Genomic DNA, 12272 nt, shown 5'->3' with positions numbered 1-12272 from the left:
AATATCTCAGGAGGCATATCTTCAACTCCAAAAATTAATTATGTACGGCACGGAGTTTTAAACCGATAAAATGAATTATATTAAAAATGTATATATATATTGTAGTAGCTGGGAACATAATAGGGAGCACTGCAGTGTGCTCTGAATAAGGTTGCGGGCAGGAAATAGAACACCTACATTGCATGTTCCGGAATAAAAATGGTCATCAGATGTCTCTAGTCAGAGAGTGAGACCAGCTTCTAGTGCAATAGAATTTGAGACATTTTTATAGTATTGTTCTCTGAATATTGTTGCGACAATGACCCTTTTGAAGTAGAGGAACCGAGTTCTGGCTGCATGAGCATATACCAGTCCAATTTGGTCAACTCTGGCCCGTCAACATCTTGGATTATGGAGGAGCCTCGTGCCATGTGCAACCTCGGAGCACAGTTTCAGCATGTCATGTTTGCACTGGTCCATTCTGGTCTGGTTGCTTCAGTTATTGCATTGCTTTCAGATCTGCAAAGGCATGACTCCCAAGCTAGCAACGCCTCACAGAAGGTAAAGTCTGACCATGCTGCTCCCTGTGTCACATGCAGCAGCCGTAAAGAACATCACATTTGGCATGCCTTGCAAAATTAAAATTCCAAACATACATATCTGAAATCGGGCACATGTTTGTCATTTTGCAAGAAGTTTTATGTAAATATTTTTAGAGCTCAACTCGGAGGTGATAAAATATTAGAAATAAAGCAAAAACGGCGGCCACGCATTTTCTACCTCCTATACCAGCCTGTTCGTTGTCTGCACAGTGATTTGCGAGCTCGCTCCTGGGTGGCTTGCTGAACTCAAAAGCGCTGACAACGTCTTGTAGAATTTGGTGACAAGCAGGATAATTGTGATAAGTAATAGTTAACGAAATGAATGAACAATGACCACCTGGGAGCAAACTCCCAAACCAGTGTGCAAACAATGAACAGGCTGGCATAGGACATAGGAAATGCACAGCTGTGGTTTTTGCTCTATTTTTAATCTTCCACCACCTCGGAGCTGAGCTCTAACAAAATATACTTGAAACTTTTTGTGAAACAACGTTTGCGTGCCTAATTTGAGGTATGAACGTTTAGAATTTGAATTTTGTAAAGTTGTCGAATGTGCTGGTCCTTATGGCCTCCCCCTGTGCTATTGGACTACAAGATGTAGGCATGGATTAGATTTTGGAAAAGTCCTTCAAAAGTCATATCTCAACTTCCTGCTTGGTTCACTTTTTTGTTCGATTACAACGAAAGGTGGAAGCCAATTTTCAGTGAAAGGAAAAGTGTATGGTTTATATGCACATAAATAGGGTGGTTTTTATTATACTGACCCGGTGGTCTTCAGCTGAAAAATATAGTTTTTTCTGTTTTCCTGCATGGTACCTCGTTGCTGCTAAATATTGCTCGTCGTATCAAGCATTGAGTGCGCATTTTTTCTACTCCTCTAGAAAAAGTTGGTGTATCCTCGAACGAATGACTCTGGGAAAGACGCAAGTTGCTCAGACTCTGTACAGAAAAAATGCGAGCTGAAAGGTAACCTAACTGCACGAGCCAATGTGAAGGTTGGACCTTAGGGTGGTTGATCAACTGGGCCAATCCTATTGCAGAACGGAGCTGCTCGCCGCAGGAGCCACAGACTTGGTTGCCCCTTGGCCACTCGGCTAATTGCCTTCAAGACCTTGTGGGCAGAGAAAGGGGCATTCAGGGCCACCACAACTCGTGCTACCTGGATGCCACGCTGTTTGCCATGTTTTCGTGCACAGACGTCTTCGACAGCATGATCCACCGTCCAAAGAGAGTGAGCGACATTGACGAGTACAGCGACATCCAGAAGGTGCTCAGGGATGACATCGTGAACGAGCTTCGCAGGTCTGTTGCGTTTAGACTGAGTGCCCCAAAGAGCGTACTAGTGCTTCTAGTAGGCTATGGGCCGACTAGTGTCTTGACATTAGAGCGCCTGGACAAACTGTGCTGCAACGTTTTTAAATGACACTAGCCTCATGGTTTTTTTGTTTTTTTTTTGCTTCTTTTTCTTATACTGCCAAGTTGAGGTGTTTTGGTTTAAAGTACCTAGGAGGTTCCTTTTTCGTGGAGCATGAGATGCATAAATGCCACCTCAAGGGCATTGCACCAACTGGTAAATAATGAGGCTTCGTTTGCAGTTGGCTGAAAATGAGAGATGTGTATGCCAAAAAAAATGTAAGCCGTTTACAATTCCCTGTAACGCTGAATTATAGCGCAGCTTTTGAGGAGGAGGAGGAGGGAAGGGTACTGAGGGGAGGGTGTACCCCTGGTCCCTCCTCCTCACCACCTCATCCTGTCTGCTACTCCTCCCTCCGAGTGGCGTCGCTGTCGCGTCACGGGGGTCACGTGACGATGACAATGACATCATCGTCACCGTGATGATGTCATCAGTGACGTCATCGTGATGACGCCATCGTCATTGTCACTAATGACGTCATAGTCATCAGCGACGTCGCGCGTCCCATAATGCACCGCGCAGTTATGGCGACGCCGACGTTGCTCAAGCTGGAAATGGGCGCCTAAGAGCGGCACTCTAAAAAGTGATAGCTGGCAATCGGGGTGGCTCCCAATGGGAAAAACTTAAAATTGAGGGGGAATTTAACGAGAAGATTGGAGGGGTCCATGAAATTTTTAAATAAATGTTACCTGAATGCATACACTTTCGTTAGCTTGTTCTGTTCATTCGCAATTCAAACCCAACTTTTCGGTGTATCGGTAACTCTCAGTAAAATTTAAGAATCATGCAAGTATGAATGGAAGAACACAGATCTAATTTTTTTTTAGTTTGCAGAGGGAAACTGTTTGCAATGATGCATCATTCTCATTAGTATTGATCGTTTTAACCTGGGAAAGCCAGGAAATGTAGAAACATAATTACAATGGAGACTCCACAGTTGTATGTATTCTTCCAGTGTACATTTGCAGCACCTCACCTAATAGACAAGTTTTTGACACAATTGTTGCAAAACACAGCGAATGAAGGGTGTCAACAGTGGCACCCTGTGTTCAAAGCATGTTTAGTCAACACACAATTACTTGCTGTAAAATAACGAGCAAGCACCCCCTAAAATTTAGAGATGATTCACTGAAAATTGATAGAGGGCCCTTTGTTGGATCAGGACCCAAAATTCAAAACTGAAGCCACAAAAATTGTGTAGAAAATTGCTGGGTAATTGTGTTAAAAACGTTCTGGTATCACTCTGGAACGTTACCAAGACCTACGCCTCACTGCGCTCTTCACTAGATAACTTCACGCGTGCAGTGATGGAAGTGCTGCGCCATTTGCGCCAAATTGCGCCATGAACGAAAGTCTGCTACATCTTGCGCCCAAGTCCCATATTCGCTAAAAATTGACGAGACAGGCTTAAGCAAAGCAAAAAGTAAAAATATTTTATTATTGGTCGTCTCTAATGTTCAGTGAAGTAGGAAGAAAGGTAAAATGACGCAAATATGTATTTCACGCTCTCTCTACTCGCCGTTTAGTTTGTTTCATCTTAGGACAGGGCACAGTCAAAGGCTCAAACACCTACAACTGCACATACTAAAAGCACAAGTCACGGGACATATTCGCTGTACTTGATTGGTTTAGTTCATGAAGAACATGTAGAGGAAGATTGACGAATGCCCTGATGTAGTGCTTTGGTGCTGTTTGCTTGGTCCCATTGGCTCTTAGCGTCGTCTGCACTTTGAATTAATGTGAAACGAAGAGATTGCTCATCAACCGTGCTGGCCGGTTGATGCGCCGGCGGGTTGATCGCCGACATTGTCTAAATTTCCAGACGATGTCAGCGATGGCAGGAATGAAAAGTCACGAGAAAACATAGCAAAATAGTAGGATGGCAGCTGCTAATGGGGGGTGGGGGCTAATAAGACAGAGCCAGTCTTGTACTCCTGATGAGATCGCTTGATTATTGTGTCTGCCGCATATCTCCGTGCGCCTCTCACCGCCTCTCACCAGCGCGCGTGTCGAGCTTCACCGCTTTGCACCGCAGTGCTCGGAGCTGCGGCTGACATGGGTGAGCTCCTGGGTTAGCGCAATAGACTAGGAAATTATGTTCAGAACTATTCCAGGTGTATACCTTCTTTGGTCTTGATTCTACCGTAAAATCCCGAGAGATGCCCCACCCGCGAAAGGTAACCCACCCCTATTTTTGGCTTGATTTGCGATTTTCTTTTAAACACCAAAAGATAGCCCACTCTTAGTAATCGTAGTGTTCGAATCCATGATGACCTTGGCGTAAATGTGTCTAGTTAGCTATGGCGGGATAAAAGCGAGCATTGCTGACAGGGAAGTACAGTCATCTTCATTGCCCCTCGCCGTGATAACTTTGACAGAGACACATAATCTAAAAGTAGCATTTTTTTTCCCAACGTTTCTTGATTGTACATTGAAAGGTAGCCCACTCCTTATTTTCACCTAATTTTCTCTCAATTTTAGGTGGACTGTCTCTCGGAATTTTACTGCTGCGTGTTCTCTTTGTGGGTGGTTGTTTTTGCAATTTATAATATTAGTACCTTGAGTTTGGTGTGCTCATAAATTGGGGAGGGGTTATTGATAGACATACTTTAGCAGATATCTGTTTTTATTTTAGTCCTTGTACAGAAATTATATTTACAAGCTAAATAAAGTACCGGGTGTAAAAGTGACAGGGGAGAGAGAGGCTTTATCTCAACTGAAGTGTTGCGCTATGATTCATCCTCAACCATTTTTTGAGTGCCCATTGTAAATGGAATCTCCTCTGACCAGAATTTTATTTATAAAAAGAAGGCTCCATGTTCCTTTCAAGCCCTATCTACTCTTATTATTAAAGATAATAAGTAATCTGGTACAGTATCAAAGAGGAACCTTCAATAAGTATCAAACATTAGCTCATTTAGCAATGCAGTCACTGTCATTTTCGAGTGATGTGCTAACAGATGATGGCATCTGCTCCAAAAGTGTCGTTGACTGCTCCAAACCAATATTTCGCCTGCTACAGAACCTGCTACAAAAGGTAAAATGCCGCTTCCATCACTGCACGTGGCATATAAACTCAATAGCGGTCCCTGGAATGAAGATGCTTGCGCTAGTCGGGCTTTAAAACCTGGCAGTTTTCCAGAGCTTCCCATACTCACCGTAATCTGCCAATCCGTGTTGATTATGTGACCTTTCCACCAGCCAATTGGTGTCGAGCTTTGCTTTAGATTTTTGGGGTCTTAACTAAATCTGGCGACCGCGATACAAGCCAAAACATGTGTCACGTTAAAAAAAAAAAGCTTCCAGCAAAAGTAAAACAATGTAGTCTAGTCTGCATCATTTTAACCCCTTAACCGTTTTTAGTTTTTGGGAATTTCTGACCCTCAACTGCTTACTTGTTATCTTCAATATAAAATTTGTTGCCTTCAAAATCTTATTTCTAGCCACGAACAGAATAAAAGCAAAAATAAAAAAGTACAGCTTTTTTTTTTTTTTATTCAATACTGCAATTTTATTGAGGTTTTAGCAGGGCACTGTGGTACAGCAAAGTACACCAATCTTCACGAAAAAGTACACATAAAAACACACTGCAAACTCCGTCCTGATCACCAAGCCGGTTCGCACAAGTGATTATGATACACTTATAGAAAACATTTCAAAACACCGTTCAGTAATTGAAAAATATATACTTCCATCACACTGACAAAAAAAGGGGAAAATAAATATGTATAAAAGCAATATTCATTTTTTGGCAAAGCTGCAAACTAAGCCATGAGCGAGCCTGGTTAGTCCAAAACTGTTGAGTGCATGAACCGGGAAAAGCAGACGAGCTATACTCGTCCTGAACGGTTTGGGGGCGGCTCCATATTGACGAGCTAGGCTCTTCCAAAATGGTTAAGGGGTTAAAAGGCTAATTTACTAATGCATTTTAATCTCTAAGTGGAACGTCGTAGACGACAGAGATTGCGCGGTAACGACAACACGGACCGCAACCTCTGTCGTCTACGACACGCAGTATCCTGCGGGCGCACCTACATAGGGCAAACAGGCCGCTGCTTAATGAAATGACCGTGCTAGAGAATTCGCAGCAGATGTCTAACAGATGCCATCTGGGCATCTGGCCGTATATTGCGATCGATGCCCGTGCACCCCCTTGTTTTCAAACACAACCATCCTGGGATGACACAGTGGAAAAACAACTAGGGAAATACACAAAGCATTTGTCGTCAAAAACAAGGGGTGCCATTAAGTGTATCAGCGAACAGTCTTTGGCACTGTTAGATAAGGAAAAGTTTATTTTTAGAGAGAGAGCAGGGTGACTGGAAGTGACGTGGTTTTAGTGAACTGTTTAAGTATGTGTGTTTCTAAGAAACTTTCAGTTGCGAGTGCGCTTCGTGTTGTCGTTGCCTCCTTAACTTTGTCCCTGTTGGCGCTTCAATGCAGTGGTCGTGCAGCTTGCCATTTTCGAACACGGTCCAGCGCATTCGTGATCTCGCAACCCTTGAACGAGAGTTCTGCTATTTCTTTTTGGGGCGGCAGCCCACACCTTGGTTACAAATCCCAAGACTCACTGCCGTGATCATTATCAATTTTCCGTTCTGCATGCACATGTTCTGCGTTTATGCATCTCCATTTGCTTTGGGTGGGAACCTACACACAGCATGGAGCAAAGCTAGACTGTTTTTTACACATAATTTTTGGCAACAAGTTTTAACTAAAATACGTAGTGAAGCCAGGAAATCCTGTTGGCAGAAAAGTCCAAAAGCGGCAAGAAGCGGGAGGGCGCTTACTTGGTACTATTGCACAAAATTGTGAAATTCACGCAAAATGAAAGGGGGTGCAAATGCAAGCCTGCTCAGTATTTTACGGTGATATTTTTACGGCTGTGTGATATATTTGGCAGACATTGTTTTATAACTACCAAGAATTAAAAAATATAAAAAAAAATAAAATAAAAATAAAAAAATAAAACAAATGAAAAAATAAAATAAAGTACATACCTTTTTTTCAATGCTTTTTTTTAATTTGTTTCCTATCTTTTAACGTTAATTTCCCAAATTGAAAACTTTTTTTTGACTAATTCAGTGACGCTGAGGTATCCGTGCTCTATGTTCTGTTTTCCAGAAAAAAATTTGTGTCCCACGAAAAGGTGATGAAGCTGCGCGAGCTTTTGGACGCTCAGGGAGGTGTGTCGGGCCTGACTACCGAGGAAAAAGGTGGGTCTTTGAATTTGTGTTTGAAAGCTTCCCTTCCTTTCAAGATATGCGCTGTGTACAGATTTCATTGAAAGTTGGTCACATTACCATAACTCGATTTCTTGTCCTCTTTGTGCAGACCCAGAAGAATTTCTCAACTCTTTATTTAGGGCTTTGGGCGTAGAGCCTTACCTGAAACTCAGGTAAGCAAGACATTTTTCTAACAAACATGATGCCCTGTTATTGTACACAGCGCCCTGGGCCTTTCCAATAAATGGGTGTCGTATTTTGTCCAGTTCTGGTCAAGGCACACACTTGTACCAGCTGTTTGTGGAAAAGCACGAGCTTCTTGACGAGCCCAACATTCCCACTGTGCAGCAGTTGTTTCATCACTCTATCCACGACTCTAACATCAAGCTAAACGAGGCGAGTGACGTCATGCTTGCTTTGCTTTCCCTCTGCCAAACTCCAGACTCTGCTAGCCAATTTGGAGTCGCATATTATTTTGGACGGCAAAAATGTGTATAAACCTTTTGGTTCAGAGGCCATGTACTCTCAACTTTCTTAGTTCACCAAAAAGTGAAAATGCTTTTGCAATTCAGCATCGTCAACTTTTGGTCTCTAAAAAGCAATTGGGTGCATACACAAATGTTTACTAGTGAACATTTATTTCAGAATCTAATAATGCAAAGGTGTGTAACCCTCTGCGACAGCGAGCAACGTGCTTTCATTCTAGATCCCGTCGGCCCTAATCATCCAGATGCCTCGGTTTGGAAAGCAGTTCAAGGTGTACCCTCGCATTATTCCCAGCCTGACGTTGGATATCACCGATGCCTTGAAGGACTGTGAGTGTTCTTTGCTTGGCCCATTAATTAAATTTGGCACCTTTTTGCTAACATATCACATCGAACAAGCTCACCTAACATACTTCCAAGACTGAGGTTAAAGGAAGAAAAAAAAAAGAACATGTCTTCCCTCGGCCAACCACCTTTCAAGGTTATGCACATGCAGATATATCTTCCAGTGCATTGTTAAAGGAAAGCTACAGCCACTGGTTTCTGGTGTTTCTTTTCGTTGCAATTTGGCACAATACTTTGTGAGGTTGCTGAGCAGGTCAACCGAAGGCTGACGTCTCGAGTGCCCTCTTCCCGTTGCAGCTCCCCGGTCTTGCTTTGTGTGCGGGAGGCTGGCCTGTAAGGAGTGCAGGGACTGCTTCCGACCCGATGTCGGTCTGGAGGGTACAAGCTACTGTTCCACTTGCAGCGAAGCGGTGAGTTTGTGCCATTGATGACCTCCGGTTTGTTTAGATACAGACTTGGAGCATCACATGGGTGCCACCCAAAGTTTGCAGGCTGAGGTATGAGTCTGCCACGTCTTCGTGCTTTGAAGCATTGTTTTGCGTCTCTAGTGTTCCACTCTTTTCGTCAAGACCAGCAGATGGTACAGATTTCAACACATTTACTATGCTTTACTGCAATGCACTTAAATTTCTTTTTGGAAGATGCACAGGGTGTGGCAATGTGACCTGACCCAGCGGCGTTCAGCCCGGCGTGGCACAACACCCTTGTGGCGAGCCCTATATGTTAAGCTGTTAAAAAAGAGGTTGGGATGTACTTCCATGTTTCCTACTGTCGCACTGAGGCAGTCACTTTCATAGCTTAGCATGCTAAAGACACCCCATGCAACATTCTACCCTTTTCAGCTAGCACTAAATGGGGCAAGCTCATATTGCCGCTGACTGTACCTCCAAACATTTATTTATTTTATGTGAACGCATAAATGCTTGGAGGTACTATTGAGGGCTGACTCCTCAGGAAAGCTTATTTCTCGAGTCATTGTACCTAGGAAAGCAGCGTTGGCCTTGTGCACGGCCAAGCCACCCAGAAGTATCTTGCATCGGCAATTTCATCCACAGCTAGACTAACAAACTTAACCAGTATTGTGATGTTGTAGTCTTCATTAAATAATCCAGCAAAGGAGAACTAGCATGCCAATTACTAACGGGAGCAGATCTTACGTGTGATAAGTTTCATGTTTGTTGAAGAACCCATGGTTGCGCCCGATGTTTGGCTTCAAATCTGCATATAGTTGCAGAGTAACTGAATCAGTTGTGAATGGCACACCAGGGTCTTATACCCGTGCCACATGGGCAACTCGAACGCCATTTACAACGAATGACATTTAAACGATCGGCCAATCAGCGCGCGACACTCCGAGCGTGGGGCGTTCCACGCGCGACAGATCGCGAGCCGCTTTGTTAATCACACGAATGTCATTCGTTGTAAATGGCATTCGAGTTGCCCGTGTGGCACGGGTATTAACTGTATGACACTGATAGTCTGTAGCAGGTTTAGAATAGCATGAAAAGTCCCTCTCACCACGATTAATGGTTTCCTCCTCTTCAATGCTCACTGCTAAAGTGGAAAGAGTGGAGGGCTTTGTGGGAGGAGCTTGTCCTGCTGTGTATTATTCTTTTGCAACAGGCTATAGTCAAAACAATGGCTCTAAACTTGGATTCACCTGCACGCTTACTGAAAACCAATCGGGAAGTCATTCTCCAGTGGAGTGGCGAGTGTTTATTTGTTTTTCACATCTCGTGCCACTTGGTCCTCTGCAGGTCCACAAGCACCCTGACCGCGTACAGCACACGTTGAGCAACCTCAAGGTTGTTGAAGGCATCGGCAAAGACAGTCCTGTCCAAAGGCATTACATGGATCTCTGTGCCGTCGTCTGCATCGAGACCAGTCATTACGTCTGTTTCGTCAAGTGTGGTCAGGACCCCGACAGCACCTGGGTCTTCTTCGACAGCATGGCCGACCGAGAAGGTGGTTACACTCCCCTCTTGAAATTCTTCACTGGGATCTGTCACACCAAAATGAACACAATTTTGAGTGCAAGATTCAGATCTATTTTATGAGTGAGGCAGCAACAAAGCTGGCCAAGCAGATGTGTAAAAAGCTCAAAAGCATTCACTTGCCATTCAATTTCTCTGAAAGAGTGCCAGTACTATTTCATTACAGTTACCGCCGGTATGAGGTTTGCTTGAGGAAGCCAGGGTGTCGCAATGCTGGCCTATTACTGTAACACCTTCATGCCAAATCTTTTAGGGAAGGGCTACAACCAGAATGTTATAGGTATTCAGTTTTCAACTCGTTGCTTGCCCTCTCACGGCAGAAATGGGAAGTGCTCTGGTGAGGGTCCCCTGGTTCTCCTGCTCAGCTGGCACGGTGAAACTGCTCGTGGTCATGGCTCGCCAACAGTCATTTCTGAATGAAAACAACTCTTACTGTTCCAATGTAATGCTGCAGTTGGGGATTGTACCTTACTAAGAGTTTTAATGCTGCACATAGAAGCAAACGCAAGTGTAGTGCATTTGCGCTAGTTTTGTGCTCCACACTGGTCATGTGCGTCGTTGCCATGCGCCAATTCAAGACTGCCTCAGCGTGGAAAATGCAACGCTGATGCAAACACGCAGTGCTTACATTCGCTCGTGTATGCAGCACTAAAACTGACTACTCTTTCACCAGTTTTCAACGCCAACGAAACATGCTACAGTGAGCAGACGTGCAAGCGGGTAGGCATTCCTTTGAACTGGAGAAGCTGAAATTAGCAAAACAGCAATGCGTAATAAAAAAAAAAAAAGATAAATGTTTTAAGAAATTTCGTAATAAAAATAAAATGATTTTTTTTTTCTTTTTTTCGGGGAATTGGAAGGATTGGCGGTGTAGTTGGCTAGAATGTTTTTATTAATTTTAACTTTTTTTTTTTTGTTATTTAAGATTGCTGCAATTGGCACCTGTGATGATCATCTGCCAACTTCGGATTACCATAGTTGTTAGCACATTTGAAATTAGATCATAACTTTCGTAAGCAACAAATTAGAGTTTGAAAAACTTTATTGTATTATTATTAATGCAATTTGCCATAATGTGGGTCCCTAGTAAATGCCACAATCACAAAAATATGCCATTTAACCATAATAGCTTTTACAGAAAAGTATTGTTTTTTTGTTTTTTTTTAATCAAGATAGTCATAAAACACTGCATGTAATATAAAATCCTATGCGTCATGTGTTGCCATAAAAATCACACCTCTGTTGTCAGACTCGGATTCCTGGCTTGAACATTACGCTAAACACAGTTTTTTTTTGTTTTCAGGATAAAGAGGTTACCTGTGCGCATAACACCCTAGCTTCCTCGTATAAGCGGGAATAATTTGTATCACTCATTGAAAAGAGCACACTAGACAGGCTCAGCAACTGGTATACCAGCATGCATCATTGACCCTCATTATAACCGCCATTTTGGAAAACGAGTGGCACCACCTCTAGACAGAGTTGTGAATAGTTTGCGTTTCTGCGGCTCGATGCCAGCTGTAATGCATGTGCAGTTGCACACGGGACGTCAGTGTTAAGCCTCTTTGCTGTCCTTATTCAGGTGCAGAGGATGGACACAACATCCCCGAGGTGGTAGTGTTCCACGACCATGCCCTGTGGCTGGGCAACACTACACCGTCCACTCTGCAGACAGCTTTGGACAGCAAGAATCTTGGCAACATGAGTCGCCGGCTTGTTTGTGATGCCTACATGTGCATGTACAAAAGCAACATGGCTGCCAAATACAGCTGAAGCTCTGCTGAATCGAGTCTGCATTCTGGGGCTGCCTATACTTATGAGATGTCGTCGTTATTATCATTCTATGATTAATAATATTAAAAGGTTTAAAGTCTGTAGTCCTGCGTGCTGTTTCTGTACCGGGTTTGGCAACTTCCTTATTGCCAGTGTTGGTTTTGGGAACCGTTTACAAAGCTGAAGCTTGGGCAACGAGGCATTCATACACGATTTAGTACCAGACATGGTTTCAATTTCACTAACTTGATTGAGAGCGTTACGAGAAAATATTGCAGAAGGATGAAGGAAGCGACAACCAAAGAGAAAATTAACTGATCAATGCTGCTCTAGTACAAAAGCAAAAAAAAACAAGCCGACTACTTTCCAGATTGTTTTGTTGTTAATTGTTCCCATTTAGACCTTCATTAACCCTTTGACTGTTGTCGCCGTACTTGTACGGTGGTAAACACAGA

The 12272-nt window shown here is 43.4% G+C and overlaps 1 protein-coding gene across 5 annotated transcripts in view; it reads left to right on the top strand.

Moving 5' to 3' along the window:
* LOC115313525 overlaps positions 1-11921 on the top strand; it is a 34742-nt gene extending 22821 nt beyond the window's left edge. For all 5 annotated transcript variants that reach the window (XM_029972514.4, XM_029972513.4, XM_029972516.3 and 2 more), the window contains 10 exons: positions 497-540; positions 1463-1547; positions 1622-1883; positions 7120-7211; positions 7330-7393; positions 7487-7616; positions 7927-8035; positions 8348-8460; positions 9808-10015; positions 11627-11921. In XM_029972514.4, the coding sequence (XP_029828374.2) occupies positions 497-540; positions 1463-1547; positions 1622-1883; positions 7120-7211; positions 7330-7393; positions 7487-7616; positions 7927-8035; positions 8348-8460; positions 9808-10015; positions 11627-11817 (1298 nt within the window). In that variant the 3' untranslated portion in view covers positions 11818-11921. The remainder of the gene's footprint in view (positions 1-496; positions 541-1462; positions 1548-1621; positions 1884-7119; positions 7212-7329; positions 7394-7486; positions 7617-7926; positions 8036-8347; positions 8461-9807; positions 10016-11626) is intronic.
* The last annotated feature ends 351 nt before the right edge of the window (positions 11922-12272 follow it).

Source organism: Ixodes scapularis, unplaced genomic scaffold (genome assembly GCF_016920785.2).
Source record: "Ixodes scapularis isolate PalLabHiFi unplaced genomic scaffold, ASM1692078v2 PGA_scaffold9__187_contigs__length_104089568, whole genome shotgun sequence".
In the NCBI taxonomy this organism is placed as follows: Eukaryota; Metazoa; Arthropoda; class Arachnida; order Ixodida; family Ixodidae; genus Ixodes; species Ixodes scapularis.
The sequence above is the reverse complement of the archived record's forward strand: the minus strand, read 5'-3'. Positions and strand labels throughout refer to the sequence as shown.